The 21,134-nt window shown below is 38.3% G+C and overlaps 1 protein-coding gene across 4 annotated transcripts in view; it reads right to left on the minus strand.

Annotated features, from left to right (window-relative positions):
• LMBRD1 (LMBR1 domain containing 1) overlaps positions 1-21,134 on the minus strand; it is a 116,478-nt gene that overhangs the window by 42,521 nt on the left and 52,823 nt on the right. For all 4 annotated transcript variants that reach the window (XM_019929261.3, XM_019929259.3, XM_019929260.3 and 1 more), the window contains exons 7-9: positions 20,208-20,281; positions 10,880-11,005; positions 5,988-6,140 (exon numbers count right to left, since the gene is read on the minus strand). In XM_019929261.3, coding sequence (XP_019784820.1) covers positions 5,988-6,140; positions 10,880-11,005; positions 20,208-20,281 — 353 coding nt within the window. The remainder of the gene's footprint in view (positions 1-5,987; positions 6,141-10,879; positions 11,006-20,207; positions 20,282-21,134) is intronic.

Raw genomic sequence — 21,134 nt, forward strand, 5'->3', positions numbered from 1 at the left:
GGATCTTTGAGCTGTTCTGTAGATACTGAAACCCCCTCCAAGTGGGAGAAGTTAATGATTAATGATGGTATGCTGCCCACAAGCATGCAGACCCCAGACCAGTTGGAACCTGAAGGCTGATGATGCTGACTCGGGCTTACCTCACCGCCAACCCATCAGAAGAATGCAAGCCCATCACTGCCTTGATCCTTATCACCTACCCGAAAGCAGGAGCCCTGACTATAAGACCTCTCCCTATTCCCCAGGGAGGGGGGCACTAGCGCTACGCTGCTGTGTTCCCTCTTTGCCTGTCAAAGAGATAAAGCTACTCTTTCTCTTTCCTCCAAAACGCTGTCTCTGAATTTCTAGTCAGCACCAGAGCACAGAGGGCCAATATTTTGGCAACAAGAATATTAAAAACAAACAAACAAACAAACAAAAAACCCAAATAAACATTTCTCCAAAGTAAAGATACAAAGCCAACAATCAAGTGAAAAGATGCTCAATGTCACTAATCGTTAAGGAAATGAAAATGAAAACCACAATGAGATATCACTTCACAACAATAAGGTTGGCTATTATCAAAACAAAGGAAAATAAGTGTTGACAATGATATGGATAAACTGGAACCCTGTGCCTTACTGGTGGGCCTGTAAAATGGTGCAGCCACTGTGGAAAACAATTTGTAGGTTCTTCAAAAAGTTATACCAGGACTGACACAAGATCTCTCCATTCCATTTCTAGGTATATACTCAAAAGAACTGAAAGCAGGGACTCAAACAGATACTTGTATACCAATTACCTTGGAAGCATTATTCACAATAGCCAAAAGTTGGAAATAACCCAAATGTCCACCAACAGATGGATGGATAAACAAAAAGATGAATGGAAAAACAAAATTGATATTATTCAGCCTTAAAAAGGAATGAAATTTTGATACATCAAAAATATGGATGGGGCTTCCCTGGTGGTGCAGTGGTTGAGAGTCCGCCTGCCGATGCAGGGGACGTGGGTTCGTGCCCCGGTCCAGGAGGAGCCCACATGCCACGGAGCAGCTGGGCCCATGAGTCATGGCCGCTGAGCCTGTGCGTCCGGAGCCTGTGCTCCGCAACGGGAGAGGCCACAACAGTGAGAGGCCCGAGTACCGAAAAAAAAAAAAAAAAAACGGATGATCTTTGAAGACATTATGTGAAGTCAAATAAGCCAGACACAAAAGGACATATAATTCACTTATATGAGGTAACTAGAATAGGAAAATTCAGAGAAACGGAAAAGAGAATAGAGGTCATTAGGGGATATAAGCTGGGCAGAGGTGAAACAGGAGGGAACGGGGCAGGGCACAACCTTTAAAAGAATGACAGAGCTGTTGGATATGACATAACCTGGTTAGAACCAACTAGGTTCAAGATGGCGGAAGATTCAAATTCCAGTGACACTGAGCCTCATTATACGCTCAACATAATACATTAGCTAAATGACATATCCACAGGTGCCATGATGGTTCTGAGGCTGACCAAAAAAATGTCAACAAGTGGGTGGGGCCCAATTCCTGGAAATCTCCGCCCCTTCTCCAAGATAGTTGGAATAATACCCCCACTCCTTTCCTTATGAAATTACCCAGCCCATAAAAACTAACCATGCCATATTTCAGGGCCTCTCACCTTCTGAGATGGCCCACACTCTGTCTGTGGAGTGTGTTTCTCCCAGGACCATGCTTGCCTTTTAAGATGGACTGCATTCTGTCTATGGACCGTGTATCTCTCTAAATAAATGCACTTCTTACCTATCACTTTGTCGCTCACTGAATTCTTTCTGCGACGAGACATCAAGAACCTGAGCTTCATTAAGTCCTGAGACCAGGTATGTGATCTCAACTAAAGGACAGTGAGTTCAAGTCCCAGTCTGAGTCAGGTGGTTTCACGGGTATGGGGGGTGGAGGTGCAGAATGGAGAGGTATTTTTGAATGTTCTGTTTGGGACGATGAAAGGTTCTGGAAATGGAGAGTGGTGACACTTGCACAAGACTGTGAATGTAAGTGATGCCACACCAACAGACAGTTAAATGGTGAATTGCATGTTATGTATGTGTTACCACAATAAAAACAGTCTGAAAAAATAAGTGATGAAATTACGGACGTGAATTTATAATATCTCTTTATAAATATAAGAGGTATAAATATACAATAATAGGTGTACATATAGTAAAATCTCAAGTTTTATTTAAAACCTAATGGATCTGTAGGTTACCCAGGCCAATTTAGCTGTACACACTCGAAGAATGCCCATCTGTCAGGGGCAAGTTTAATCAAGTGTCTAATGAAGATTAGACTGTATGCTTAGAAATGTGCTCGGCATTATATATAAATGCTCTTTTAAGGACCCATTAACTTATTCTAATTAGATGCTTATTTTTATAAGTGCCTTCAACTCAAAACTAATTTTCTTCCTCGAGTTCCATGGCAGTATTCAAGAAGTTGAAAAATCTATATATAGAACTGTAACAATAGCAGCTGCAATTTTCTGAGCTGCTTACATCAAAAGGCACAGCATACATTATTTCATTTAATTCCCATAACAAAAATAAGTACATAACTCCATTACATGAATGAGAAAGATGAGGTGTAGCAAGGTGAAGTAACAAGAGTTTATACGGCTGGTGAGGAGCAGAGCAAGGACTCAACACTACATGTATGTGACGGAAAAGCCATGCTCTGAACCCCTGTGCCTCTGACGTGAGACACACATATGCTAGGCAATCATGGAGTGTGAAATCACAAGATCACTTGCATCTTGGGGGGGCGGGGGGGAGCTACTCTTATGAAAAATAATTATAACATTTTCTTATAAAAAATGGCAAATTGTGGTGTAATTTAATACACTTTATAATAAAGCAAACCTGGATTACATGCAGCACCGAACACTACCACCAAATTTTGAGACAGACATAACTTTAAAGAAATCCTGCACCAGGAGCTTCTCAGAGGTGTCAAACGGCCTCCAGCATGGCTGAGCAGTGCAGAGCGGGGAGCGGCCCTGTCTGCCTGCTCCCACTGGGACCACCGGGATGCTAATGTTTGAGAAGCACGAACAGCACAGCTTCCCATTTTCTGAGTTACATCTGTATAATAAATCATTTTCATACTTCATGTGAGAAAAACTCATGTTAAAGCCTCAATTACATAACAGTAAGTTTGCATCCTCAGATTTTTCCATCAGGCATGACTACTACTAACTAATCCTAAGTGTTTCCTATTATTCCTAACTTAAAACCAGATAATAGGTAAGAATTCCAATCAGTATTCGAGAATACTGATTTATTTATATAACAAAAGGAATAAATGGTAAACTGACGGTACTGGAAGTTTTAGCCCGTGCAGTAAGGAGAAAAAAAAAATCGGAAATCTTATATTTAGGAAGAAGTAAAACTGTCTTCTAGCACTGACATAATCATGTATATAAAAATTCCTTGGGAATCTATAGTAAAGCTACTAGAACTAATAATTTAGCCAGGCTGCATGATACAAGGCCAATGTACAGAAACGAATTTCTACATACTAGCAACAAGTAATTGAGAATTGAAATTAAACAAAATAATGTGTAATATTATAAATGAAGATATAGATAAATTTATCAAAATACCTGCAAGACCTCTATACTGAGAACTACAAAACACTGCTGAGAGAAAATTACGATAACATAAATAAACGGAAAGATATCACGTTCATGGATTAGAAGAGTCAATATTAAGGTAACAATTCTCCCCAAATTCACCTACTGATTCAAAGTAATCCCAATAGAAATTCCACTGGGTGTTTTGCGGAGTTACGAGTCAATTCTAAATTTATATGGAAATGCAAAGGATCTAGCAGAGCCGAAACAATATTGAAAAAGGAAAACAAAACTGAAGAACTGACATGCTTGATTTCATGACTGATTATAAAGCTCTAATAATCAAGTTTTAGCATAAGAACATGTAGATCAACAGAACAGAAAAGAGTCCACAGAGCCGCACATATATACAATCGATTTGACAAAAGTACCAAGGAAATTCAATGAGCAAAGGATAGTCTTGTCAAAAGAAAAAAAAAAGGTGCTGAAACAACTAGCTATCCATATGGAAAATAAAATAAACTTTGACCCCTAAGTCACATCACTCCACAAAATTAACTTAAAATGGACCACAAACCTAAAATATAAGAACTAAAACTATCATCTAGAAGAAACTCAGGAGAAAATGCTCTCTATAAAAACTTAAGGAAACATCTCTGAATGACAGTGTTGAGACAACATAAAAGCAAGGCATAAACTAGGGGTCAACATTAAGAATACACAAATTTGACAAAGTACTTGATTCAGAATATACAACGAAGTCTCATTACTCGCTCATAAAACAAAAACCTAACTTTCAAAGTGGCCAAAGATTTAAACAGGCCTTTGAGAAAAGATAAACAAATGGCCAATAAGAATACAAAAAGATGCTTAATAGCATTAGTCACCAGGGAAATGCATCAAAACCATGAGGTAAGATCATACACCCATTAGAACAACTATCACATCACAGTTATGATATGAGTTGACAAGGATGTGAAGCAACTGGAAATCTCATGCTGCTGTGGGAATGCAGAATGGTGCAACCACTTTGAAAAATACTTCACTTATTATAAAGTGAAATGTATATTAAACATTAGACCCAGCAATTCTACTCCTAGGCATTTACTCAAGAAAAATGAATGAATGTGTAGATGTCTACACAAAGATTTGTACACAATGTTCACATCAGCATTAATCATAATAGCCTCAAACTGGAAACAACTCGAATTCCCACTAACAGGTGAGTGGATAAACAAATTGTGATACAGACACACTGGAATACTACTCAGCAAGAAAACAAAATGAACCACTGAAAAGAAATGCAGTAGCATGCATGGTATCTCAAAAGCACTGTGCTGAGCAAAGAAGCCAGACAAAAGCCTATATATGCCATGACTCCCCAGAACACATAGAAGTAAACCTCAATGACAGAAGGCCATCAGTGGGTGGCTGGAGTCTGAGCTCAGTGGCACAGGGGAAGACAGAAAGTAGCTTTCTGTAGTGATGTAGATCTTCTATACCTACATGCCTACATTTGGCGAAATCAATCTGCACACTTAATAAAGCTGATTTGAAAGTCCCTCTAAACACAGGTACAGTGAAATGGCACAAAGCACTTTTGAAACAAGGCAGCTAATGTTAGTGACCAAGTTATAAATATTTATAAAGAAGCTATATGAACAATTTAGAATTAAGTTAAGGGGTGAGCAGGGTTTCTTCATACCTTTGGTGCTATGAAGAGAATCACCTTGGCAAAAGGGACCGAGGTGAGTCTTAAGAAAGGTTTAAAAGTGATACACAGTAGATCTAACTGATTATGGTATGTTTTTGAAGAAGTCTTTCAAAAGAGAAGCTTTTTAGGGTAAGCAGTCAGTGCATTTCCTCATTTCCTTTTGAATTATAAGAGGAAGACCACAGTCTGAAGAATTCAAGGCTAGCTAACGATGGTTTTAAAAAAAAAGGGAAATTAATGGTTTTCCATCTTAAATAATACTTTTACATACTTTCAGAAACATGCCACCTCACAGTGAAGCAAATTCTATTGAAATTTTCAATCTGAATATTGAAATCTGCCTATCTGAGAAAGGTCTAATATGGGTCCCAGATCTCCTACAGAAAAGTACAACCTTGTAAAACCAGGAGAATACCACATTACTTACCTACATTTTAATTTAAATCCCCCCAAACCTCTGTTGTAGTACTTACATGACACATGAGTAAATGAAGCTCAGAGAGGTTACGTTCCTTGCCCAAACTACCAAATATCAGAGCTGTGATTTAAAACCAGATGATTTTAACTGCGAAACCCATGCTCTTAAGTTCCACGCTGCAGTGCCTCACAAGGAGAACTCAGCCTCTCTGAGAGGTACTACAGAAACTTGGATGAGTGACAGCATAATTTTGTAAAACCCCACTTACCTTCAGGGGACGCAGGGCACCACAGAATTTAGTCCACCAGCTATTTTCAATGAATTCTAAGTGCCTCTCTCTTTTCCTAAGTGTTCGTAACCTTTCTTCAAGTTGTTTTAAGGCGTGTTTATCCCTTGCTGGCAAAGGTCGACCATCTTTGCTCTGCAAATAACAGAACAAAATAAAAGTTTTTTTTTATCATTAAGGTCTTTATAAAGTACCCACCAGATTTAGCAGATCAGGCAACACAAATTTTTTTGGCTCGATTTGACTCCTTTGGCAAATTTACAAATTGGAAAAAAAAAAAAGAACCCAACAACTTCTATGTGACAATACACATCTCTGAACCCAGATCAGTGTCAGAATGCGATGTGAATGTGTGTACGTTTAATGCTGGACGTCCTCTTGATCCCGTTTTCCAAATACCGTATATGGTAAAGTCATGTGGAGACAGATAAATATTTTTAAAAACATCCTTTTTATGAGGCACTTTATGTTCTTTGCTCAGTTATTCTCCTTCATCTCCAAATTCCTCATCCTATCCCTTGTCTTAACATATCCGGTCCTACGTTCTCTCTCCTTTTGGTCGAGTGACTGTGTTACAGTGTATCTGAGCTGAGGCTTCTCAGCCCCTGACTCAAACACCAGCAGAGTGATGCAGTACTCGTATGCGGTGTGCACAGGTTTTTATAACAATCGCTAAGAGCCAGCGCTTTCTTATTCTCTATTTACATTCGCAAATGAGTTATGTTTTCTTCGGCTGGCCTACCTGACAGATAATTCTCATCTATTTTCATATGATATTTACTGTAACCATGAGCAGTACCTTTCTGTGGCGTCCAAGTGACACTTTCCCATTCGAACTCCCCCCTGCCAACAAGTGTCTTCAACTCGGTACAATAATAAACCACAATAACAAGACAACTGCTAAATACTAAAAAGGTGAAATATATATTTGTTTGCTTTTATTGAAGGACCAGGAAAATATTTACACGGGACAACATTTTTCTTTCTTTTTTGTTTTTTAAGTTTTTGGCCAGGCCATGCGGCTTGTGGGATCTTAGTTTCCCAACCAGGGATTGAACCCCCAGGCCCTCAGCAGTGACAGAGTTGAGTCCTAACTACTGGACTGCCAGGGAATTCCCGGGACGTTTTTAAACTGTAAAAGCGTTAATAATTAGAGTGTTAAAATCCCTATCAAGGTTTAAATAGGATGCTGGGGGACACGCCGGCCAGTGCTCTGCAGCACAGCCCAGAGCAGCATCAATGTGGAATAAGGGACACACGCATTGTTCATTATTTCTATGTATTTCTTGTCCGGGCAGACAGCCCAGATACCCTTTCATAAGGGGATGTCAGGGTCACAGCGACCTCTCCACAAGACGGCACTGCAATGCTCTGTTCCTGATCGTGTTGCTTCCCAAACGTCACATGCATAACAATCAACGGGAGGGTCCGTTCAACGCAGGTTTCTAGACCCTCCCCCGAGAGAACACGACTTAGTTAGGTCCCGGGTGGGGCCCGGAATTTGCATTTCTGCCAAATTCCCAGGAGATGCTGATGCTACTGGTCCAGAGACCATACTTTGCATACATGGGGCTATTATTATTATTTAACTATCTTCACTGCTTTAGGTACACTGGTTATTATCAAATTGTATCCCTTACAGAAGGGTATTTTCTGAAGACCAGAGGAATAAGACATCTCCCTCCAGAAGACAGATCCAGGCCACGATACTTCAAGCGTGTGGTACTTTATATCTTAACTACACAATTTTTCTCAAAACTGCCATTCTAATATCAAAAGGATACCAACAAGGTAGATTTATTTCACTGCTGGCGTTCCCTATTTCAGGAAAATAATTTTTTAGTAAGCTGATTTAAGGGTCCACTGAAAACACACTCAAATTATCTGCCCATTTGCCGAAGCATCAGTGGGATGAATGGAGGCCCGCTCTGCTGTACCAACTGTCTAAACCAAAGTAAGAAGAACTGTGGTCAGACAGACACCAGGAGAGACACCCAGCAGTCAACCAATTATTTCATTTGAAAAAACAAAAAGGAAGTTACACAGCATATAAACAATATCCTTTGTTGGAAAAACAGTAAAACGTGAAAGCTGCCCCTCCCACGGTCCCCAACGACCACCCCCTCTTCTGTGGTTATCGCTGTCACAGAGACCATGCATATCTATGTGTCTACATGTGTCCCTCTGTGTAAACATACTTATGTTTTTTGTTTTACATAATAGGTAACATTTCCTGTGCCTTATTCTCCTTAAATCTTCCAAATAAAACTCTGAGGTTGATAACAGCATTTTTTTTTTTCTTTTTTTTTTGCGGTATGCGGGCCTCTCATTGCTGTGGCCTCTCCCCTTGTGGAGCACAGGCTCCAGACGCACAGGCTCAGTGGCCATGGCTCAGACCCAGCCGCTCTGCGGCATGTGGGATCCTCCCGGTCCGGGGCACGAACCCGCGTCCCCTGCATCGGCAAGCGGACTCCCAACCACTGCACCACCAGGGAAGCCCGATAACAGCATTTTTTTCATTTATTAGATGAGGAAAATAAGGCCCACAGATATTACCTACATAATCAGGAGAGCCAGAATTTAAACTGAGAAAGTGTAACTTAATTTCATAAGATACATTCTCAAAGCTACATAAATCTACCTCATTCCTTTTCATCATTGCACAGCACATTATACCATGATATTTTAATTTAACGAATACCTTATTTTTGAACATTTAGATTATTTTCTTTTTTGAGGGGGCAGGGACATGAATATCCTTATTCACCTGGGTACAAGCGCATACATACAATCCAGTGAGACAGGCTCCTAGACACCTGCTGGATTAAAATTTAATTATTAAAAAGTACGTTGTTTGTGCATTTGTGTGTACAGGCGCACCTGACAACATTCAGTTTTCTTTCAAAAGCTGTATATTTTATATTCCCTCAAACAGTATTCCTATCCCCAAATTCTTATCAACCCCTGACGAAGGTAAAAAATTTAAAGACTTCTAAAGGATAAAAAAATACTGAGTTGCTCAAATTACCAGCCATCCTGGTTTTAGCAATAAAAGTCCCTTCATGTTCTGGAAAACTCCTCAGGTCCCACACAAACTGGGATCTTACTCAACCTACTCATTACTAATGAGCTGAAGCATCACTTCGTATTTTCACTGAAGAGTTTAATTTCTCCTTCAGTAAACTGTCTATTTAGGTCTTTTGTTCATTATTTCTATGTATTTCTTGTCTTTTTTTCTTCTTGACTTAAAGATGCTCAGCATATATCAGTTATATTGCAGATTATTTCCTCTCAAATTATTGTTGGTTCTTTAAATTCCTTTTTGGTGCCACTTTTTTTGGTACATAAATTTAAAAACATAAAAATTTAAAGCTCACCAGTTGCTCAATTTGCACTCGAGTTCTGAGTCTTATTTAGAAAGGTCTTCTACATACCAAAATAAAATTTGATTTTCACTTTCTCCTAATGTTTTGTAAATGTTATACTGGATTTAAATTCTGAATTTGTTTAGTATATGGTAGGAGGTTTATAAAGATTTCATTTTTTATCTTTTATAGACTGTATTGAATTTCCACCTAAACGTATGAAAACTGTCGTCTCTACAATATTGAATCTTCCCAAGTAGGAACGGATGAAGTTCTCCATTTATTTCAGTCTTCTATTATGTATTTCAATAAAGTTTGTAATTTCCACCAGGAAGATTCTGACATTTCTTATTATTCTATAGTTCACAGTTATTGGAAATGAGGTCATTTTCTATTACATCCTCCACCTGGTGAATGATCCTGTACATTTGTATCTGGACACCTTGATGAACTCTTGTTAGGTCTATTAACTTGCCAGTTGGTTCTTTTAGATTTTCTTGGTAGAGGCTATCTGCAAATAACAGAAGTTACTTCCCCTCTTCTCTCCTCTCCCTTCCACAGTTACCCCTAAGTTCTTTTCTATCTGACTAGGAATAGAATACGAACATCCCTGTCGTATACGTGCCTTTAGTGAGAATGTTTCTTTCATTAGGTACGATGCTCATGGTAGGCTTCCTTTGCTAAACAACTTCTTTTCTTCCAATTTGGTAAGAATTTTCTCTAAACATCGTTAACTACAAATTGACTCTTACCAAATACTCTTTGGCATCTATTAAGATGTTTATGTTTCTCATTTATTCTCAATATATTAAACTACTTTATTTTCTAACATATCATCCTCACCATCCTGGGATAAACCTAATCTTATAATTATGAAATATTCTCTTATTACAGCATAGTTTTTGAATTGCTAACATTTTAATTTATATTAAATTATTTGCCTGTACTTTCATAAGAGAGCCCAGTAAACAGTTTTCTTTTTGGTGTGCTATTACCATCTGGTTTCTGTCTCAGGGTTATGATAGTTTAATAGAATAATTCAGAAAACTTTCCATTTTTTCCTATGTTCTATAAATAAGATTTATCTGTTATTTGAAGGTGACAGAGGAAGAAAAACTTGATTGTGTTTTTAGAAGTACATTTAATTGGCAAGTGGTTACACGTAATCTTATCTTATTCAACCAGTACATAAAACTTTAACGTAAGTGATACAGTGAAATCTGATATTACACATGGAATCAGCATACCTGGGAACTAGCAAGGTCTTCATCATACACAAGTAGAACTTTTGTGTTTCAGTTGTTAGAACACTGATAGAAATTCTCACACTGTCAGTGTCCTATATTTCACAGAAGACAATTTTTTAAAAATAGGGTTCTTTAAGGATACGTTGAACAAAAACTCAAACAATGTCAAAATATGGGCTTAGCAATGTCTAAGTCACAACACAGAGCAGCTCGAAGACAAAGTACTTTTACGCTCCCCGGTTACAATAAAACATCAAGTCACCTTCGATTTAATCGTTTGGATGTGCTGCTCCACTTCCTCAATGTCTTCAGTGTTTTCTAGACGTTCGTAAGCAGCGCTTCTAGTGCCTTTGATCAGATTTAGAGGCAAGGCCGACATGCCATAGGCCTGAAAGAACAAAGGAAAACACATTCTGGTAATACTGTTTCATTTCATTTATTTTTTGGCTGTGCCACGAGGCTTGCGGGGTCTTAGTTCCCCAAACAGGGATCAAACCTGGTCCCCTGGCAGTGAGAGCGCCAAGTCCTATCCACTGAACCACCACGGAATTCCCTAGTCATACTATTTTAAACATATTATACAGAATTTTCAGGTAAAAATGTCCTTTTAAGTAACAACAAAATGAGTAAGCAGTTGTGAAGGGGACAGTCACTGAAGAACAGAGGATATGGGAGTGAATCATGATTATATTGCCTCATAATTCTGTTTATTTCATATTTAGTTACATAGAGTTACGTCTGTAATACTATTCCTAGAATAGGTAATATCTATTTTTCAAAGGACAAGTTATAAAATTAATGGAAATATAATACTTTATCAAAGTAATAACTCACAATTTCAGGCTAATCAGGGGTTAAGATAGTATGAATCAGTAGAAACAATTTATAAAATTATTTTCTATGGAAAAACCCAATTTTATCCAAGTGTATATAGTAAACCCGTAGTAAAATGTAAGTATTTTAACATACATGTTATTTGATTAGCATACCAATGATCTGTATGTAGTTTATTTGTAAGTTCTAAATATTTACAGTCTTTTCACTAAGTATTTTAAATATAATTCTTACAAGAAATTCTAAAATATTAATGGGCATTAAAAATAAACCTATTATTTTCTATTACCCAATTCTATATTAGCCAGTCCCAAATGTGAAATTTTATTGTAACTATTAAAAACACTCAATGGCAACTGCCATGTGGCCATTATTCAAAATCGTTACTGACCTTAAATCCTTAGAAGCAAAACTGACAACTACCACCTCTTGGTTGCAGCAACGGGCTCTAAAGTAGACACATCATGTATTCAGATCCTTCCACTTTCTCCCTGAGAACACAGCCAAACCACTTCAGCCAGCCTCCCTGAAGTTAGGCGGGGCCATGAGACTGAGCTCAAGCAATGAATGTGGGCAGAAGTGATAAACGCTACCTCTTAGGCTTAACCCTGAACTCTAAAATATCCTGAGTAATCCTGCATATTTTCTCTCATGCTCTCTGCTACCTGGCTGTCAACTCCCAGGATGATCTCAAATATGTTTAGTGTCGATTTTAATCACTTCAATATTCTCACTGAGTCTCCTTTAGACATTGATTAAACCACAATTCATATAGGGAAGCATAAATTCTGACACATCAGGGTTGTTTTTAAATTAAGGGAGAATAGGAACAAAGAACATGATTAAAAGGAAATCCCAGAAATCAACCAGTTCTATCAGGTAGTATCAACTCTATATAGCATGTTGTATTTAGATAATTAACTAGCTGAAATTATTACCTAATATGCAAATCCTTGCATTTTCTAAAGGAGAGATACTTAAAATCTTGCATTTTAAATATTGTTAAAACATAAGTTAATGTTCTCATGATTTCCCCATCATCCGAAAACAAAAACAACAAGGAGAGGTTGGGGAAAGGTTCTATTTGTATTAGAAGAAAATATAATTTGGACAGAGTAGAATAATTTTCTTCTAACTAACTAAATTCTTATCTAACTTATACTCCTAATGACCTTGGTAAAATATAAAAAGGAAAAACATCATCAGGTTTACTTTTTTAACAGTAAATTTTATATCCTCAAACTACTGAAAATGTAAAATGTAAAAAAGCGTATGGAAGCCAAGGTGTCCCAGAGGTGGTTACCCTTCCCTTGTAGGAGTGTCCTAACCCTATTACCACTCTGACCTATCTGTTGTTAGTAGTTCCACACCTTTTAAACGGTAATGGAAAAAAGTAACATAGCACTTTAAGACTCTGATGAGCATACAGCATTACATGATGATTATTCACCGACTCTCCACACGCGCATAACATTTTGCCACAAGTCCACGTTGCTTTTTACAACCAACTGCCAGGGCAACATGATTTTGCTAAACCCAGTTTATGCCCAAGTATATTTTCCTGTCTTTCCAACCACCCGAACTAGGCTTATTTTATCCCAAATCTTGCTATTCTGCTTGATGGATCTGGGTCTCTAAATATACTAACCTCAGAACTCAATACTATTGGGTTGGCCAAAAAGTTCGTTTGGGTTTTTCCATACGATGTTATGGGAAAACCTGAACAAACTTTTTGGACAGCCCGATTATTTCCCAAGGAATCTGTACTCCAGTCAGCACGAAAAACGTGGCCACTACTTAAGAGTTTACTGTCAAAGACAAGGTCATCTAAATTCTCCTCACTGGTCTGCTGGTCTCACTTCCTACAAATCCATCCTTTACACTGTTTCCAAAGTGATCTTGCTCTAACCCTCATGTCAGATTATGTCATTCCTCTGATGAGCATCCACTGAGATTCCTCAGGACCACGTGCTCTGGCGGCAGTCCCCAGGATTCTGCATCGGGGCCATCAAGACCACACAGGAGACAAGAAGCAGGGAGCGTCGGTCTGCTGCTGCTGCTTCAGCCAGAGCCACACTACTCTGTTCACCTCCTTCTGTATGTATCAGAATTTCATGAACGACTGTTTGAAAATGTCACTTTACAATTTTTTTTTTTTCCCAATGAGAGGTACAGTTACTAGTCCTGTGAACAGACGCCACTATCTAATCCTGGCCTACGAAGCCCTTCGTGACCTGATCCCTACCACCCAACCTCATGCCTCTAAATGGTTCACTGCTCCTCAGTCACTGCAGTTTCCGCATCCACACCTGTGTACATGCGGTGCCTCATCTGCAACACCCACGTCTCACCCTACCTCATTAGCCCAGCCCAGTGCCCTTCAGGTCTCAGCTTAATTACACCGCATCTGAGAAACCTTCCTTGATTTGTAAATGTGCCTTGCTTATAGCTCAATTGTAGTACAGAACACTGGGCATTATTTGTCTGCATGTCTGTTTTATCACTAGATCTGCCAAACTTAGCTAATCAGAATCATGTGGAAAGTTCGTTAACAATATAGATTTCTCAGCCAGACTAGTAATAACTGCAGTAGACTGTTTTGTATGTAAGGACTAGGTCTCAATTCTTCTTTTACCTACCTTTATTCCAAGAACAAACGTGTTCAATTAATAAAATAACTTCTCTAAGAAAATAATATTCAAACAAAAAAAATTTTTTCAGTGCCCTTTATTCACATGAACTTATTTCCTTACATGGAATTTACACATTTATTCGAAGAGTTAAACTGCATTCCTATAGCTTAAATAAACAGTTTAAAGTAAAAATTTTAGAAAATAAAAACATGTCCTTGGTTAACACCTTGTGGTAACATGGGACCAGAATACAACATCTTTTTGTGAATTATTAATTGTCTGAAGAGAACAAGAAAGTAATCATTGTTTTGGCTACCTAGCTTTTAGCTTATTTTTGGATTACATGCTTAAATTTCAATGATTATCAGGAATTTTAAGTATAGTATTTAGATTAAGATAAACTTGACATAACACAGTACACAAAATATTTAATCACTACAACTTTAAGATCTTTAAACAAGGATCTTTTGAATTTAACCTCAGATTTCTTTGAAAAAAATGTATGAAGGCTATCATTTTTCAGAAACACAAAACTTTTATTGCTTACTACTGCCCTCTAGTGAATTACCAGAAAATCAACAAGGCTAAAGAGATCATATCATTTAAAATGCTTCCAGGTCAGCCATAATTGCTTCCAATTTTATTTGTTTCAACTTCCAAGAATAAATCACCACCTGTATTTTAAAAGCCAAATGTTTTGAAAGAATATATACAAACTACAAACATTTCTAATACCTTCTTGCCCCTATAAGAACAGCACTTTTCCCTGCACCTCTCTCTTCTGTGAAGGATGAGTTTCCAACCTATTAGCCTTGGATTAGAAAGGTCAGCGCCAAGCACTGCCTGTAAACTGAATATATGTCCTGCATATACTTATAACACCTATTATTCAAGGACACGGATGCTGTCATGACTAAGGAAACAACTCACTTAATGTGTATTCAATGAAGATTTCCCTTTTAAATATTCATCGATTCTAAAATACACATGTATTTGTTCACATTTATCATCAGTGAAATTTGGATGCATCTTACAAACACTGGCTAGGCAGAAGTCATGACGTAGTTGTCATTACCTGCACATTCACAGATTTGGTCATAGTTGGTTACATTATAGTTACTTCTCCAGTGGAGTTACCTGCATTCTTGGTACAACTCTTGAGTTTAACTGCCACTTACCACGTCTTATAAGATAGTGCTACGATTTGACATCGAAGCAAAAAGTTAATGTGTAAGGAAAGACAGAACAAAGGAGCAAGCAGTGAAGCAAAAATTAACTGGAACAATGAGCATGATTCTATATTTTTTTGCAAAGCAATAATCAAAGGCTTTATAAGCTTAAGAAAGGAAGATGACCAAAGTAGAAGACATTTTGTACTTTGCTACTTAGGTAGTAAAAGAAGAAATAACAACAAAAACAGCTTAAACAGGTGTGTTAGCAGCTTCAAAGAACATCCCAGAGACAAGAATGGAGCACCCAAGAAAAGCTGTTAGCATCAATTCTCTTGAGAGCCTAAAACAACCCTGTGGAGTGAAACATGGACATAAACAGCCAATTCAAAAAAGTGATTCAGAAGACTCACATTCCAAATGCGAAGTTTTAGAAATACCTTTACAACTTATTTCACTTATATTTTCCTTATCTTGTATGCGGAAGATTGATACGACTTTTTTTTTTTTTTTTTTTTTTACGTAGGTAAGGCTAAAACACTTCTCTCATTAATATAAAACAAAAACTATAAATGACTAGAGAGCATGGGCAGGGCCTTTTCCTTACAGTGGTACATAAGGTGCATCTTACAAATCAGGTCACAGACTCAACGAAGCATACTCTCACATAGAAGGCTGAGAAATTTAATTTTTAAAGTGGAGTTCTGTCTTCAAAGAGTATTGAGAACCACTGCTCTATTTATTTCTATTTTCAAATCCTTAATTTAGCACTCTAGTTTTCTTTAATACATTAGTCTACATTTATAGTAAATATATTTATTAGCATAAATATGTATATATAATTCATAAACTCCTGGAAGACATGTTCAATTTTTTTAATGGTAAGTGTACATAACAAAAAGTTCAGTAGCCGCTGTCTTTATAGGCACTTCAGTGGTCCACATGATACATATTGTATGAAAATAGCACTATTCAACACTTCCCCACTTGGTGGCACCAAAATATTAAAATATCTGCATAAATGTTTGTGTCTAGAGGTTTGTTTGTTTGTTTTTAATTTAAAAAGTAGCAGATTCCCTTTCAATTAAGCTGAAAACAACAGGCAAGATAACATGTCATTTGACATTCTCCTAAAATTGAGTGTCCAATTATTTGGCTATTCCTTGAGATGTGGTACAGTGGATATAATCTTGGTAAAATTTAAATTATCAACTAGTTTCTAAACTAAACAACGCATACCTAAGAAATTCACATTCAACTGACACATACATTACAAAAACTTCTGTAGTCTCAATACTGATAGCTACAGATTCAATAACAGACATAATCTTACTTTTAGTAATTAATTCCTTGTACTCAGGGTCAAAGTTCTCTAAGCATTAACTTCCCACTTTCGGTACATATTAAAACTAAACCTCTTCTATTCCCCATGCATATCTATTATACCCTCATTCACGTTCTGCTCCAATTCTTGAGTTTTCCCTAACTACTTAGGAGGAAACTTTGCTTTCACAAGCAAATATGATAATTAGTACCATTAGCCACCTACCAATAATAAAACCACTTATCAATAAACAGTTGATTTTCAACTAGTATTTTTGTTGTTTTGTTTGTTTGTCTTTTGCGGTACGTGGGCCTCTCACTGTTGTGGCCTCTCCCGTTGCGGAGCACAGGCTCCGGACTCGCAGGCTCAGCGGCCATGGCTCACGGGCCCAGCCGCTCCGCGGCATGTGGGATCTTCCCAGACCGGGGCATGAACCCGCGTCCCCCGCATCGGCAGGCGGACTCTTAACCGCTGTGCCACCAGGGAAGCCCTCAATTAGTTTTTAATAAAGTCTGAATAAGTATTATTGGCCCATTTCTCAGATGGGGAAGCTAGGACTCAGAAATTACATTTTACATGAAGACTCACACTCACGGCTAGTCTTCAGCTATGCATACCACGCTCCCCCTTAACCAGGGTCTTCTCTACCCCACATAGGTAGTAAAACTGGCGAGACTGTGGTTTGGTAGCAAACCATTCTTCCACCCAGTTCTGAGCACATTCTGCAGTGCTATTTAAATGATGTTTATCTGTCTATCCACACACCCAAGAGTAACTCTTTGACTTACTCACCTTTTCATAATCCACATTCTCACTGACCATGACACAACTGCTGTTAACACCTGGTTTACTTGCACCGTGAGAGGAAAGCCGTGGAATCTGTAGCTTGAACCACATGAAACTGAATATTCAACAGTTTGAGCTCCTAGTGATTACTGATTGAGTGGCCAACAGATTCCAAGACTTGATGAATTGTTTCATTAAGTCCTCACAACCTTACTAAATATTACTCCCACTTTAGACGGGAAAGTAGTTCAAGAGACCCATTGACTTAACAGGGACCCACATTTAAGCCTCTTCCCCAAGGATCCTAACGGTACTGCTTATGCTACTTAAAGAAAACACACACGGTAACTCCTAGGTAGGTAACCCCTAGGTAGGTAACCCCTAGGCAGTCTCACCTGGTGCCTATAACACTGGACCCTGCCCCTTGGGCTCAGGCCTTTGGTGACCCCTCCTACCTACTCAGCATCGTGTCTTTCTGGTTCCCGCCATCAGGTCCTCTGATTGTTTTATCAATGGCCCTCAGCCCAGCCCTCTGCATTCCAGAAAAAGTAAAGCTCTTCTAAGGCTATCTTAACTAAGTCAGTATGATTATTATATTTGGTTTCATTGCATAAATGATAATTTTCACAGTTTCCATTGGAATATAAACTATATTAGCTTGAAATATTTATCTTTACAATATCGTTCCTACAGGGAAGCTCTCTTTCAAAGAGTTTTAATAATTTCACACATTTTCCCCACTCCCACTCATCAGCCCCAGAGCTTACTGAATTCAGGCCCACCGGAGTAATACTGTTAAAATGTTAGTCAGATCCTATTACTTTCCATTTAGAAGCTTCCAGTAGCTTCTAATCTCAGTCGGAATGAAATCCAAAACCCTAACCACGGTCCACGAGGCGCTAGAAAACATGCCCTCATCCACGCTCACCACCCTCCCCAGTCACCTGAGCTCCCACACGCCAGCTTTGCCTCCTGCTAACTGAGCACAGCACAGGGTGCTCACCCCAGGACTTCTGCACTCACCTCCCCTCGTGGCTGGCTGTCCTTCCACCTCACTCAGGTCTCTGCTCAAAGGTCAGAGGAACTACTCCCGACCTGTGACTACTGCCTGTGCCCTACACTGCGCTGTGTGAGCATGCTCACAGCGCCCACCCCTCGGCCGTCCGAAGACAATGCTCCACGGGCCTCTCATTTCTGCGCATCTTGCAAGCCAGGCACTAACTGCCCTTTTCTCTTCTGTGCTGTCTTTCCAAGAATGCTTGTGCAGCAAACAGCCTGGGAAGACCAAGACAGCGTTCCTCTGGAGCGAGAGCAGGCACGCTTCCTGTCCGTCAATGAAGACTCGGCCTCCCTGCACTCAGCGGTCCTCAGCTTGGTGACAGTCTCGATGGGCGCTCTTCATGTCGCCCCATGGGAGTCGGGACTCAGGAGACGGGCGCAAGACAACGCGCTCCCGTGGCTGCTGCCATTGCTGTGCAACAGAAAGTTCTTCTCTGACCAGAAGTCTTGCACCTCTGACCAACATCCAGGGCACTGCAGCAGACTACAAGCTACAAGCAGGGTAAAATCACAGACCCTTTATGGTTCCTGAGGATGACCTTACATGTTGGTTTCCTCTTTTTCTGTTCCTTTCTCCTGACTCATCTTTCACTGACTGTTATATCCTCATCTCCCTACACTTCTCGAAGCACTTTTACAAAAAGTATCGTTTGACCTTCAAAAATCCCTAAGAGGCATTTTTTTATTCCCATCTAATGGGGAAAACACTGACCCACGAAGGGTAAAAGACAAACCCAAGATCAGCATACATATCAGTCACAGAATAGCAATTAGAGTCCAGGTCTAACTCCTCGTGTGTTATTAACCCGTGAATGTTTCCTGAAAGACCGTTCACAGGTAGTATATATATTCTCTGAGATGGGAAGATAGTTACCCACCAATATATTCCTTGTGTAGTAATACATGAAAAAAGCAAAAATGGCAATGAATAATAAAACTGAATACTCAAGCACCTGAAAGATACTAAAATGCATGAGTTTAGACTTCTTTTATTATACATTATGACACTTGAATGATTATGCAACAAAACCAGATTCTGCTATCACACTAACAGCCCATTTCTTTTATGTTTAAAGGGAGACACTGGAACAATACCCAAAATGTTTTCTTTATAACCAGCACTTTTCATCTTTGTATCAATCAAGAATGCTCTAAACATAAACTCCATTAATCTGAAAAAGGTTCCATATAATTTAAAGCTTCCTGCACAACTCTCTTTTGGGAGGCAAGTAAGAAGCATTTTTACTTGCTTTTCCTCTGTAATTTGAGCAAAAAACTCAAAAAGCACTCTGCACGCAAGTTTGTCAGGCTATTATAAGTCATATCGTACCATTCCCAGAGAGACCGGAAAAAAAAAAAAATCAAAGTCTCTGAGAGTATAACATTAGGTTCTTTATACTAGAGAAATATCAAGTGATGTAAAATATCTGATTTTAAAAGCCCTATATCCCCATATAGGATAAATCTACTGAATCCATAACAGGTACTGATCTATGGTTCAGAGTTCTAATATGCTTATAAATCACTAAATCTATTATTGCATAGTATATAACCACTTCAAGGTTCACAAGTTATAAAGTTTGTTTCTGAATGTTAAATTTCACAAATACAGATAAAATGATTACGACCAAGTAGTTAAAAATCTACCCTCCCCTCAAGAAAAATGAAGAAAGTACTAGATATTAAACAGGAAAACAGAGCTAAGTTGAACATACCAATAAGGTAACAAAACTGCATCATAAAGTGGTTCTTTAATTTTAACTCAATTATTACCATTACACTTACTGTGTAGATTATAGCTGCCAACATTCCAATCAGGGTCAGAGAACTAATGGAAAATGACAAGGCAGCTAAACCATCTGCAAAAGAGGAAAAACACTGTTAAAAATGTACAGCTATTCAAATGTTTATATTCAACAAATCAACAGAAATATAAAAATTGGGTTTCTTACACATTCCAAAGGAATAAACCCAATATGCATTACCCCATTCTTGAAGTGCTAACTCCGAGTGGAAAGGAGCTTTTAAATAGCTCTTCATAAATGGATTTGTTAAAGATCTTTCAGACTAAGACTTTCTTTCTTTCACCTCTTAAAATTAAAGAGGGAAACTACTGCCTAATTATTGAGCCTAAAAAGAGATCAGCAAAATACTAGATGCTCAAATGTTGGCCAAAAAAATGCCCTGGCCTTTCTCAAAGGCAGCCCTCGAGAAATAACATGATAGGGATGCCACTGACCTTGGCCCTATCTTCCCTCTCCACTCAAACTCCTAGTTCCTCTGTTCTTAAATTTCAAGTAAGTTTTTAAAACTTAGCCTAGAACTAAAATCGTAAAGAGTTTACTTCCCTCTTTAATTTGAAAGGAGCTAGCATGCTCCCTTAGTGAGGGGGGGAGAGGCAAACAAACAGAAAATAAATTCAAACATAATACCAAAACAGGAATACTATGCTAACAAGTTAGATTTAGGAAACTTTTTAAAGGAAGGCCAATGAGTGAGTAGTGAGAGTGACACTTCCAAATAAACATACCAGATAATACAATGAAATATGCAAATTTGAATATTCTTAAATTGGAGTAATACTAATTGTTCTAGTTTTAATACAGGTTCTATTGGACCTGTATTGATCTAGTTTAAATGCAGGTACTGTGGAACCAAATATAATTTTTTAATTAATTTAATATATCAATACTAAATAATAACAGAATGACC

The sequence above is a fragment of the Tursiops truncatus genome, chromosome 12, assembly GCF_011762595.2.
Source record: "Tursiops truncatus isolate mTurTru1 chromosome 12, mTurTru1.mat.Y, whole genome shotgun sequence".
NCBI classification, from domain to species: domain Eukaryota; kingdom Metazoa; phylum Chordata; class Mammalia; order Artiodactyla; family Delphinidae; genus Tursiops; species Tursiops truncatus.